At 35.1% G+C, this 13,838-nt stretch overlaps 2 protein-coding genes across 4 annotated transcripts in view; both read right to left on the bottom strand.

Annotated features, from left to right (window-relative positions):
• Positions 1 to 400, bottom strand: part of drd3 (dopamine receptor D3) — a 48,865-nt gene extending 48,465 nt beyond the window's left edge. For 2 of the 3 annotated variants that reach the window (XM_015395310.1, XM_015395312.1), the window contains exon 1: positions 43 to 400. The gene's annotated coding sequence lies outside the window, so the exon portion shown is untranslated. The remainder of the gene's footprint in view (positions 1 to 42) is intronic. The other variant, XM_015395313.1, reaches the window with a different exon arrangement.
• Positions 401 to 9,588: 9,188 nt separating this feature from the next.
• Positions 9,589 to 12,827, bottom strand: LOC107097942 (thiosulfate sulfurtransferase/rhodanese-like domain-containing protein 1). Its single transcript, XM_015395316.1, has 4 exons — positions 12,576 to 12,827; positions 10,293 to 10,418; positions 10,028 to 10,190; positions 9,589 to 9,933 (listed from the first exon to the last, which is right to left on the bottom strand). Exons 1-4 carry the CDS (start codon positions 12,754 to 12,756, stop codon positions 9,879 to 9,881), a joined length of 525 nt encoding a protein of 174 aa, XP_015250802.1. The 5' UTR covers positions 12,757 to 12,827; the 3' UTR covers positions 9,589 to 9,878.
• Positions 12,828 to 13,838: the final 1,011 nt, after the last annotated feature.

Here is a 13,838-nt window from a genome sequence, read left to right as displayed (position 1 = left end):
AAGCCAGTTTAAGACGCAAAAAAAGCTCGGAATGAAGCTTACCTATAACATTTATAGTCCTTAATGGTGCTGTATTCGGAGCGCGCCCCCCTCTTTAAACGCAAAGTGGACACATGTCACCGTTTCCCAGTGGAGAATTCACCAGATGCCATCATGGAGCCGCTTAGTCCGAGCTGACATGAAACTTATCCGGTGACAGCCTCCAGCTCCAGCTGTTGGAGCGCTCCGTGCCATTGCGCGCAGGGTGGGTGAGCTATACAGTTACTGCAAGCAGCTCTGTGACAAACCAAGCTGGTTACTTCATCTCCACCGAAATGTCATCGCTCCAGAGGAGGCTGCTCACATGCGTTCTGCGCTTTTGCGCTCTGGTGTTTTTTGCAGGTGCGTAAAAGGAGCAGGCACGGGATTGGGTAAATAATACATACAGGCAAATAAATAGTTTTTCCTTTAAAAACCAATAACATGTACGTTGTCTGGTCCCAGGTTGGAGGCGATGGTGACCCTGCCTGGGTCGGTCTTTGCTGGAAGGGTCGTTTAAACTAAAATAGCTTGTTTTATCTTCCTGTATTTTAATCATGTAAAGCACTTTGCATTGTCTTTGTACTGAATTGTGCTATACAAATAAATTTGCCTTGCCTTGCCTTGCCTTGCCTAACGTTGGCCTCTTTAAACGAGCAATTGAGACAGAATGAGATAAATGAGGGCAGTCTGAGGAAATGTTTGAGAATGCCACACCTTTTTTTCACTAGGGGCATCTGCAAAAAGGTTTTCTAAGGGGTTGCCATGGTGGAGTAATGATGTTGGGTTGGGGCACCAGCATGGGCGGTTCTAGATAGGGGCCAACGGGGCCAGTGCCACTGTAGATCATGTCCTGGCCCCTTTACTGAAGACATAATACTTAAAAGAAATTCTAATGATGATATGTGCTGGAACAGACATGGTAACAGAGAGGTCCTTTGGATCTATTTCATTTTTTTTTTCTTTTCAAATTATGGTTTATTAATTATTTAAAATCAATAAGGCGATAGCTTCAATGGTATTGAGATAGGATCCCAGTTTTTATCTGTTAAATGTTTTTTTTTTCAAAACAAATTTGAAAAAGTACTCAAATTTTTACAGCTGAATTTATCAGTTTTTCTCGAGTTCTAATTCAGATGTTTTTAAAAATGGTCATTTTAACTTAAATTAAGTGAAAAATATGTAAAATTCCAAAATTATTCATGTATGTTGACCTCCTTTTCAAATTATGGTTTACTAATTATAAAAAAAAAAAGGCATTGCTTCAATGGTATTGAGATAGGATCCCAGTTTATATCTGCAAATTTTTTTTTTTGCTAAATAAATTTGAAAAATACTCTAATTTTCCGAGCTTAATTTATCAGTTTTTCTTGAGTTCTAATTCAGTTTTTATAGAAAATGGTCATTTTAACTTAAATTTAGTGAAAAATATGCAAAATTCCTAAATTATAAATGTATATTGACCTCCTTTTCAAATTATGGTTTACTAATTATTTTTTAAAAAATCCGGCAAAAGCTTCAATGGCATTGAGATAGGATCCCAGTTTTCATCTGCTAAATGTTTTTTTTTTTTCAAAACAAATTTGGAAAAAATACTCTAATTTTTACAGCTGAATTTATCTATTTTTTTTTAGTTCTAATTCAGATTTTATAGAAACTTAATTAACTTAAAGTTGTTGACCTTATTGGAAATAGAATTTTTACTAAACCTAATTGAATAGAAATTTCACTTCATGCAGCTCTCTTAATACATTTGTATCCCTTGCCCTGTTTTTTATTCCATGCTTTTCTGTGCCCCCATGAAGACACCCTGGCCCCGTCCTGCCCCCCTGGTACATTTGATCTAGAACCGCCACTGGGCACCAGTACTTTTAGCAAAGGAAATTGAGAGGTTCATATAATTCATCAATTCACTTCACTGAGAGAAAAACATTATTATCCTTGCAAGAATAATGCACAGACAGGTGTTTTCATATATTTTGGCTAATTATGATTTCCACCATTATACCAACAGAAAAGCATTTTTAAAACAGATATTTGGTGTCAAAAAGACATGTATAATAGGCCGCCTCCTTTTTTTATTGTCAAAAGTACTCTTAATCTCAAAAGTGACCCTATTTTTAAAACCCATATTTTAAGCTATTCGATAGGAATATACATTTATAAAATAGCTAAAAGACAAAGAAGTAAGAGTTGCTTTGGTAACTATGAAGCAGTAATGATATAGAGGTGGGTTCGGGTTAAGGTTAGGGTTAGCAGTAACAGAACTTCTGAAACTTTTAATAGGTATCTCACCAGGACAGAACTCAAAATTCATGTCTGATTGAAAATGCAAAAGCAATTTTAACCTTTGTGAGATTGTCTTTTAACGATCTATATAGGATTTTTAGCCAGATGATGTATCAGTCTACTCCTACTTAATACCCTTTATGTTTATTTTAATAAAATATCTGGGTAATTGGATATGTAAGTACATTATTATTCCAAATTAAAACACTGATTAATAATAGTTATTATCTAAGTGCCATCGAGTAATTATTTAATAAATAGTCATTTATTAATATATCTTATATGATGGGCATTTAATGTATACATGTCTTGATGCCAAAAAGAGCCCAACAGACGTTTCTTTAACAAGTGGAGAAGTAATGCTATCACCATAGTGTTCCGCTTGATTTATGCATATAAATTGCTTTATAATAATTATGCAGAGAGTTTTACAGATTATATGGACACTGCAATGTAAGTAGAACAGGAAAAGAAAACATAAAAAAAGGAGGAAAGATGAAAGAAAGAGGAAATAAAAGGGAGATAACGATGAAATATTTGCTTCATCACCTGCAAAGAGACGTAAAAAGAACAGCACATCTAACAGACATGTTACAAGACATACAATAAAGTAACACCTAGATACTATCACTGAAGTATAAGTAGTATTATTTAATCTGACACGTATACTGTGGTAGCTGAAACTAAGAATATTGGCTTTCTGTATGGAAGGGTTTCTTTTCTTAACAATGATATTATTATGTATCCGATTAATCATGTGTGTTTGTGCTCAGTTTTAATCACTAACACAAATTGAAGTAATAGTTGTATTGTTTATTTATTATTTCATTTTTAATAAACTGAGGTATACTTCTATACTCGAGAAGTCTGTTTCCTGAGAAGACAACCATGGAACCGAATAAAAGTGTAACTAGAAAGGGTTATTTCCCTTTTAAATATCAAGTTTCTGCTTGCACGATTTTTATTTAATTTTTTTGAGTGCGTAATCTGGAAAGCAATGGCTTCATATTTCCAGGTATCTTCAAAACAGACAAAGTCAGGGAGTGAAATTCATTACAAAGCATCAGTGAAGTGCATTTTTTAAATGCAATGAGCAGCAGGAAGTTGATGGACTGTAACCACAGTGGCAACCACAATCAGCAGATCATTTTTCACTCCAAGCACACAGCATGTTGTGATTTAACTAATGTATAACTGTCCAAACGTCCTTGGTGCTCAAAGGAAACATGACCTATCCATCTGCTAGTCAACAACATGCTGGATCATTTCTGATATGCTTTGTGGTGAGCTGGAAGAATCCCAATGAGAGGTAATGTGGATGTTAGAGCGAGTTGTTTGACTCCAATAAGCTTAAGTTGGATTTACCACTGGAAACCAATGCCTTTCTGATACGCCACATTCAGTAGATCTCAGTCTCTCAGTGGCATTCAGTAGAAGTGTGTAATTAATAAGACTGTTTTTTCCTTCATTAAGTGGGCATCCACACCTCTCCTACATTATCGTGGAAGGATGTGCTTGGAAAGGGCAGGGACAAGGAGAGTAAGGTAATGTATGTCCACCTGAATGAGGGACCTTGTGAAGATTAGACCCTTGATGGCTCCTCACAGAGCTGTTACTGTCAGGATCTATATCTGTCTTGACAGATGGTGGTGTGAAGGTCAGGACTGAGAGATCAGCGCTGCAAAAATAATAGAAGACTGGAATTAAGAGAAAAAATGATTTTTTTCTGTTTAACTCTGTCTTGCTTTTTGCTGCCATCTACTGGTTGATATACTTCATTTTTCATCTGTGTGTCAAACATTCTAACCATGGCCACGGACAAACAAAACATTTTATTACTAGCTTTACTACTTCACTATTGTTTTTATGGTATACTTAAGTTTAATAATGATTTAAGAAGTTTTTATTAATAGCACAATAAGGTTTTCATTAATGTAAAACTATGCGATTGGGTGTAAAGAGTTTGCTGGCTGCAATGCTGATCTGTAAATGTACTGATCTGGTTTATACATTAATATTCTCTGGTTGCTTTATATATATATTTATATTACATTTGATTCTTCAGATGTCAAAAAACTAATTTGTACTTTATCTCAGAAAATACAATTATATATGTACTGTAAAACCTATTCCCATTAATCAGTCAGTCAGTCTTCCTTCATATGTTTTTGTAAAAGTTGTGTTTTGCCTTACTTTGGGCAAAGCATGTGTAGGGGCCACCAACCCTCAATGAAGTGGTTCAGAATTTGACCTTTGATATCAAGACCCCTGCTGCATATCTTTTACCATTCTTCCTGTACATTTTCTACCCGAACACTGCAAATGCAATTTGCAAATGACACAAAAAACCTGAAAATACAAACCTGACCATTTTTACCCCACAGAGCTCAAAGTAAACTAGACACAATTTGCAATGCAAACAGAGCAAGAGGGCATCTTTTACTATATGATGAGCCACAAAGCCAAAGTTGCAGGCACCTGACCTAACAGAAGAAACCGTGATCCGATCTTTGTAGAACTGAAGCTTTAATCTATCTGGAATTTCTAAATAATTGTCAAAGGAATTGTAAAGGCATAATATGAAATTGGTCAAAAGTACAAATCAGTTATGTTCTCCTCTGTCAGTGCATGTCTTTACGAAAAATTTATTTAGTATTACACACCAAAGAATGATCTAAAAAAATTAGTTAAAATAATAATAATTACACTTTATTTGAGCAGGTAGTTATGATGATCTGACAACGGACTGAGTATTTGTACTTTTAAAAATTAGATAAGGTTTGAATTTTAAAATAAGTTAATGGAGTTTTTTTTTCTTATTTTAAAAGTTTTAGCCATGGGTAACTTGTTTGACCTGCCTGCTCTAATTAAGGGAAAATACACCCATTTCAAGAACATTTGGACATTTAATTTTCAGGACAGAGGCCAGGTAGAGTTCTGTGGGGCACTGGCCCCTAATGCCCCTGTCTAGAACCGCCCATGCATTCACAGAAAAAAAAATCTATTAAGCCTAAAAAGATCATTTTGAACTTGATTGGCTGTGATGTGCAGGTTGGAAACCAAAGTGGTGGATGAAGTTTTCATCTGTAGTACTTAGTAGCAGTAGTACTGTAGTACATAGTCAAATCTTACTCAACTATAAGTAAGTTACACGGTCAATAATCCACTCAAGTTTAAGTATTAAAGTATTCAATTTGAAAATACTAAAGTATTAAAAAGTACATGCATTTAAAAGTTTTCAAAAATAAAAATTACATTTTCTAATATCAGTACATTTCTTTCTGATTTTCATAGTAATTTTAAAGAACCTTGTAACTTTCAGAAACCACCTGGAAAAAACTTAACCATAAAGATGATACAAAAAAATATGGAGAAAACCTTTGATTCTTATTTCTTATTTAACAACAAACCATAAAAAAAATCAGGAGTGGTTAGATTTTCCTCACACTCTCACCAAGCTCTCTTCTCAACTCTGTCTTGAGAACTCATCCTACTCAATTTACAATCCTACTGAGTTTCTAACCTTTGTGGAACGTCATGCAAATCTCTAAAACAGTGGTGTTGAAATGTAATTTCAAGAAAGAAAAACAGCAACAGAGGTTACAAATCTAAGCTGAGCCAAAAGGACCAAGTAACTCGCAGCTTCCTGGAAATGGAGTGAAGTAGAAAATACAATATTTGACTTTGAACTGTAGTGGTGTGAAAGTTAACAGTACCCCCTCAAAAAATCCCCCATGTAAAGTAAATATACTCAAAGAAATAACTTAAATACAGTAATCAAGTAAATGTACTTTGTTACTCTCCACTGCTGGAAATTAAGCAAAGCTGAGAACACTCTTCGATGTGGATGATGTGATTGAAGAGGACTTGAAGTAAACTGTCATGAACTCAGAGGTCACATAAATAAATATTTATGCATAGGGCTAAGAATAAATTACATGATAAAGTGGCACTATAGAGAACTACAATCATGTTAATATAAATATTTAAATAAAAAAACTTGTAACCTAAGAACTTTTCATTATTAAACTCATACATAAATAATTTAACCTTAACCTTTAACCAAAAAAAATTTAACAGCATAATAGTTTACCAGAGTACTGTACAAAAAAAAAAAAACCTAGAGACCAAAAATAGAACAATTAAACAGCTATAGGTTACCACAGGGTTGTATTCATAAAGGATGTCTGGCCACAGAGGCCCAACGTGGGGAAACTGTGCTCTGCTTCTTTAATTGAATCAAAACGACAAAGAGCAAATGAGCTCTTCTGTCACTGCACATACCCCACGAGTTTAATCATGCTAGCGGGTAGTGTTTAGAAAGGGGCTTAAACAACGTAAATTAAGTGAATGTGATCAAATGGATTTTATTAACTTCATAATTCATTCCGTTTGATTTGATCACCTTTCTGCAGGCACACTGAATCCAGATTACCTCTGCAAAATCGGAGGCAATTAAGTTTCAGACGAAAACAGATGAAAAACTTTTGCCTGTTGTTAGACCCCAATTGGGTATATTAAGGAATGTTTTTGGGTTAATGGCATTTAACAATCACAAAAACACATTTAAAGCTCATTAAAAAAAGTGAAGGATTTTTTTTTTATGCAGCAAGATATATCAGTATTTTTAAACTGCTTTGAGCATCTATTTTAACCCATACAAAAAAAGTAAGCACTAAGCAATGAAATCAATTAGCAGCTCCACTATAAATAGAATCAAAATGAAGCCTGGAATGTGATGGCCTCATATTTACTGCTCTGGTTACTGACTCCATGGTTTGGTTGCATAAAGCAATTGGCATCCATTGTAATGCAAAACAAGGCAGGTTTTATTAAGGGGTACCTTCAATTGCTTCTTTCTTTATTTAAAGGTTAAACAAATCAGGATGGGAGCAGAACTGGTAGCACATGGTAACTGCTCCAAGGCAATGCCTGGGGATTTACATTGTCTCACCAAGACAACCATACAGACCTCAAAGGAAAGGACATCCCTGCAAAGCCAGTACAGGCTTGTCTCACTTTGTTTTATATTTTACTTCTGAAGAGGCAGACTTGTCTTATTTCGCTAAATCTAAAAATTCTTACTATAGCACAGTTTGACAGTGATGGAAAAAAGGTATTTTGGCTGAAAACTTGCCTGATTGTACATTATATATGAATGATTCTGCTTTGTGTTTGAGATCTCAGTTGGCTTTTATTAGGGACGCTAATGGGGTCACAATGCACTTTAAATTTTCCAATTTCTAATTGAAAACTATTGAACAATACCTGCAAACTTAATTTGACTACTCATGAGAAAGTGCACTTAAATATACAGTAAAGTTTTGACCATTGGCAGTGAATGAATTTTGGGCCTTGCAGGGGTAAATACAAATGTCATTTTTATGTGTAATTTATTTATCAGAGGATCATTGATCGCTGGAAGTTAAGGAACTATGGGCTGTTCAATCAGTTTAACACTTGCTGTAGGGGTAAATTTAAACTACTTCAATAGTCAGAGTAGTAGATAAAATTAGAACTCATAAGCCTGTAGTTTAACATATACACTCACTTTCTACAGAGTATTTAATCCTTTCCATCTGAAACAAGAGATGACTTTGTTGTTGATCCAGTTTTAGGTGACGTTTCTAGTTTATGCTGAAATATGATGATTGACAGAGAGTTTCTGATCCCATGTGGTTCTTTTATATATTATTTGTAAAGCGGTGCTATTTAAAGTCAAAAGTTCCAACTTCCATTGTACTGTGGCTAACAGCATAGACCTTTGTGCACTGAACTACCCACAGTCATGAAGGGTTTTTTTCTCACAGTTATGAACTCAATGTAGATATCAAAAGATCCCTTACAAAGGGTTTGGCAGGGTATAAATATTTATGTGATATTTCAACAATCCTAAAACCCTACTAAGGAAGTCTAAAATTGACCACACTTCCAGATTTTTTTTTACCATTGCTCTTTCCCATTAATCTATTTTTCCTGTTTCATAAAAAAAAAGATACAAGTTTCACTGAAAGTGATTAAAATGGTGCTTATGTTATTTAAAATAAAGGTTCTTAGAAATTAATCGAAAAATGTTTAAAAGTATGTTTCCTTCAACAGAAAAGGAAATATTTTTGGAAAATAAACAGAATATCCAATGTGCAACAAGAACAAGGTTTCATTCAGACTAGGAATGTTAAATTGTCCAAGTCCTGCTTGGAAAACCTTCAGCGTTTGCAGCAAGATGCTGTGTATCTTCTATAAATCCTTTTGCCACTATCTACTGGGAAAACAGCATCTAGCAAATAACTTAAAAAGTTTATAAATAAGATTGGCTCTGTTCTAGGGACTCCTTGGGAGATGATTTTACAGGGAATTTCTCCGAGAGAAAAAAAGGACATTCTGGATCACCATGATCACCCTCATCATTATACTGTTAAAGCATCAACAGTGTGTCCTCAGTCAGAGGCTTCTCCAGACTTGGTGCAAGACAGGCCTCTACAGAAGATCCTTCCTACCTACCCTAGCCCTTTATAATTGTAACTTCTATACAGTTAAATCTCCCATTTTATTTTAAAATCCTAATTCTGTCGTCTCACTGCCATTATGGTCAAAAGCTCAATAAGACAGATGTGGAGGACTTTACTATAAGCATATGAGAGCCCTGAGCCTGGTTCTGCTGGAGGTTTCTTCCTGTTAAAGGGAGTTTTTCCTCTCCACTGTCGCAACAAGCATGCTTAGTGTGAGGGATTGCATCCGAGTCAATGAGTCATTGCAATCAACTGGTTTTCCTTAGATAGAAAACTTTGTATCAATTTGACTGTATGATCTGGTGAACTGTAAAGTGCCTTGAGATGACATGTGTTGTAAATTTGTGCTACCGGTATATAAAATAAACTGAAACTGAGATCAACCATATTACCTCAACAACCATAGATGTTGATAGTTCAATCTTTATATATATCACAAACCAAAGGTTTGTTACAGCCTTGCTGTTCCCTTTCTAATGCCTTCCTCTAAATCAAGTTCAGGTAGAAAAAAACCAAAGATTCAGCCTTTGTTTTCATTTTAACAATTTTTTTTCTCAATTTAAACTTTCTCAATCTTACCAGAAGTTCACAAAAGAAGGGTTACTGATATTGGTTTCTTCATGTTCAGTGGCGTAAAGACTTTAAAGAAAATGTTTGCTGCAAAATCATCCAACGCAGCATAGTAATTAGGAACCTACAACACTTGTTTTCAGCTGCAGAAATAAAATTTACAGTACAAACCTGTATGATTACTTCAAAAGGAAAACTCCAGAAAGAGACCTTTTAAAACTTGGAACACTTTATTATCATGAAACATTTTTACACTGAGCACATGTCCTACGACTTTATCTAGAATAAAAGACACTTTCAGTAGTTACCCAGATTTCATAGGTACTCATTAAAATCCGTACGTTTAAATAAAGCTTCTAAAATGTCATAACTTAAAACAACCAAAGTTTCGCAAGCTGCCAAAGTGAAAAATGTTTACGTTCTGGAGTGTTGCTTTAGTATTTTGCACTTCTAAAAAGGTGTCTCTGATGGCAAGTAGATTTTTACTGGGATTCAGTTTCCTTCCTGCTCAACCCACGCACTATATCCTCCTTTCAGATGTCTTGCCCTGAGAAAAAGATGCATGCAAGAAACAAAAATAAGGGGTTATCTCAGCTCCTGCTTTGTCAACGATTTGTAAATGGAGATGTGCCTGTTTTTACCTGTGAAATCCCAGTTGACGAGCAATGCCCAGAGCTTCAGCGCTCCTGATGCCGGTTTTGCAGTGAAACACTATGTTGGCATCATCTTTCCCAGGAGCCTTGACTACAAACTTCTGCTGAAATTGCTCAGCAGGCAGCTTCAGAGACTCCTCCACAACATCCACTTGAAAAAAAAAAAAAAAAGTCAATCATCGCAAAGGAAATGGTAAAGGTAAACCTCTAGATAAATCGCTTTGAACTAGACTGTACATGCATTGCTACTTACATGGAAGGTTGACTGCTTGAGGAATGTGGCCTTCCTGGTATTCATCTGGGTTCCTCACATCAAAAAGCTGAATGTTACGGCTGGACAGCATGGACTTCAACTGTGAGGGGGTCACTATTGACGCTTCTATGAAGAAAAAGAGAGGTTAAAGGTCATAGTTACAATGTTTTTATTGAAACAATTACATTTTCCAGTCAGCTCTTCCCTGATGTTATGCTAATTAGCCTCCAAACAGCCTTTTATCACTACAGCAAAACCTGGTGGCGCTTTTAAAAACAGCTTGTAATAAAGATTTTACATCAAATGCAACAAGAGTTTAACTCTGCACTCTCTAAGATACAGTTTTCCAGAAAAAACATCAATGTTCATTATATCTAAAGGCCTGTGCCTGAATTGCACGTCTGCAGCATCTATAAGCTATAATTATCAAAATCTTGAGGAGAAACAAACGGACTTCAAATGTTTCCCTCAATGTGAATCTATCTAATCTATTGCCACTATAGGGTTGTCATGGTACCAATATTTCAAACTTGGTATCTATACCCAGGAAAACATTCAACATAGCTACGATTGTCGATACACTACCATGGAGATAAAAAAAAAAGAAAGAAATAATTAGAGGCATAAAAAATGCTTTTATCACCATTAAAAATAATTCAAATCTCAGCATGGAGCATAATTTCTAAATAGAAACACGGTTGCTATTTAAATAAGTGTGCAAATTAATGCAAACAATTTAATTCAAAAACACTTTATTAAAATTTATTAATCCAAAAGTAAAACAATTTAATTGTAATCAGAGTTTGCATGAGGAATTATTTTAATTTTTAGATACTACAGAAAACTAAAGCAAAAATAGCAAAAATAGTTTTGAAACCGGTTACAGCATCAACTATCTGCACTTTTTGAAGTATTAATATTTTTGACAACCCTAGTCCATACTGACATGTACTGATTATTTTTTATCAAAATCTGCAGAGGAAATCCCGTCAAAGAACTGTCACAGACCAAATTTGTAAAGAATCTGTAACACCAAATAATACATCTTTAAAACTATTTGAAACCATATTCTATGTCAAGCAACTTCTCACAGAATTATAATACCCTGTTCAGTACTTCGAGGCAAACAGCAGCCCAAAAGAAAAAAAAAAGAAACTTTTTCAGAAAATGACTGCATAACAGGCTAAGCTAAGGTTAAAAGGTTTATGGACCAGACTAGATAAGAAGGACTTTAAGTTTGTACATAAAGAAAAAATAAAGGCTCAACTTTACCGTCTTTGTTTACATTCCGGAGAAGGTTTCAAGATACACTGATATTGAAAAGTCAGAACATTTTTTTTTCTACCTATCCATATTCTTCTGACTTTTCACTTATTATAATGATGTATTTTGTTCATAATTTTGAAAGGTGGTATAAAGTATTTAATATAAGTTTATATATAATGTTTAGTCTGTGTTTTTAGTTGTTATAGTTGTAAAAGCTGACAATTATCAATAAAAACTGTGGTGACCAAGTTCACTTTCAGAGCACTGGAACTTTTGTCAGGTGTATTCTTAATGTTTTGGGTTTTTTTCTTTTAACTGTTTTTAAATCATCCAGAAAAATGCTTTACTAACCAAGGATGGATGATTTTTACTATCTACAAAACAATTTCACCAACTTTAGTAAAGCCAGCTCCTGCATGTTTCCAGCTGCTTTAACGTCCTCTGTGCTGCTGATGAAGAATTTCAGTAAAATGTACAACTTATCCAAAAAGTAAATTCCCAAAATCAGAATGTCAAACAGCTCTGATCAAAAACAAAATGTATGTTAATCAAACACACAAGGCTGGGTGTAAAATCAGCTCATAAAAATAGGTTGTAATCTGGTCTGACAGCTGGATTCCTAAGGAAGAGTGTTACACAGTTGATAAAAAAAACAATGCAGGTTTCCATGTAAAACCATCAGTCACCGTGACTGAGCAGAAAAGTCTCTGAACGTTCAGAGGTTAAGGTGAACAAGCGTTCAAAAACATTCAAACACTCTCGTAAAATCAAACCCATGGCTCAGCAACTCCCACAACTTTACAGGAAGAGTTAGCCGTTTCCCAACTTACCGTAAGCAGAAATGCCAGAATTAAGAAGCAGACTTAAAAGATTAAGCAATTAGAACATAATATCTACCAAAAAACGAAAAAAAACAGCTCTTATGTTAAATACAAATGTCACATTCATGCATGTGTGCTTTCAGAGGTGACTCCAGAAGGACACGGTCCTATAAAATCTCTTTTTTATTTCATTTACCGTCGTCATATGTTCCTCCGCATGTTGGAGTGGGGGTGGTGTAACTCCGGATAAACGAAGCTACAGTCGGATAAGACCTTCGGTTGACTTCGGTAACAACTTGACATAGACTTCGTGACCACAGGAGGGACAGCATTATGAGGACAGGAATAGTGTACAGACTACTGTGCGACAAGATCATCACCAACTGAATATGACGTACAGTACGAAAGGAGTAATAAAGCCGGGTTCTTCTTCTTTGGAAATATAAAAGGTCTCCTGGCTGCTTCTTTGTTTCGAAAGGTACGAAACCGCGACAGCGCCCCCTCTGGATGACCACCAACTAGCAGAGGTGTCTCTTCTCTTTGATCCCTTTATTGTGGTTATACGGAAGAGGATTAGGGTCACTGAAAAAAAAAAGTAACAGATTTCTGAATTTTATTTCATCTTAATCATAGAATTCTGACTTTAATTTCAGATTTCTGACTTTAATCTCAGAATTTTCACTTTAATATCAGAATTCTGACTTTTTTCTTAGAATTCTGACTTTAATTTCAAAATTCTGACTTTATTCTCAGAATTCTGACTTTTTCTCAGAAATCTCACTTTAATTTCAGAATTCACGGTTATCCCTGCTGTGGTCGCGAGGGGGTACAGCCTAGACAGGTCGCCAGTCCATCGCAGGGCAACACAGAGACAAACAACCATTCACCCACACACACACACTCACAGCCAAGGAGACTTTAGAGAAGCCAATTAACTTAACAGTTATGTTTTTGGACTGTGGGAGGAAGCAGGAGTACCCAGAGAGAACCCACACATGCACGGGGAAGATACGCAAGCTCCATGCATAAATTCCCCAGGCCAGGAATAAAACCCAGAACCTTCTTGCTGCAAGGCAGCTGTGCTGCGCATTGCAACACTGTGCAGCCTTACAATCAAATAGTTTTTATTAATGATCTGTTCCCCTTGAAAGTTATATTAAAATCAGAGACACATCCATCTCCTTTTTATTTTGATGCTAACTTCAAATTTAAATAGTTTATTTAATTAATATCTTACTTATCTTCTTTGCATTTCAGTGATGTACAATATCCTGTATTTTTATTTCATTTGACTGTTTTTTGAACCACTTAAATGCAGTTTCTTTATCTTCTTATTTTTTTATTTTTTCTGAATTTCAAAGCCTTGCATAAATACACTATATGTAGACTTTTTATATCATACACAACTTCAATGTTATCCAAATTCATTTAATTTATTTTTTCACTTGTAGACATCCAG

Source organism: Cyprinodon variegatus, unplaced genomic scaffold, assembly GCF_000732505.1.
Source record: "Cyprinodon variegatus isolate N-32 unplaced genomic scaffold, C_variegatus-1.0 Scaffold736, whole genome shotgun sequence".
In the NCBI taxonomy this organism is placed as follows: Eukaryota; Metazoa; Chordata; class Actinopteri; order Cyprinodontiformes; family Cyprinodontidae; genus Cyprinodon; species Cyprinodon variegatus.
Note: the sequence above shows the minus strand (reverse complement) of the source record. Positions and strands in the feature narration are given on the sequence as shown.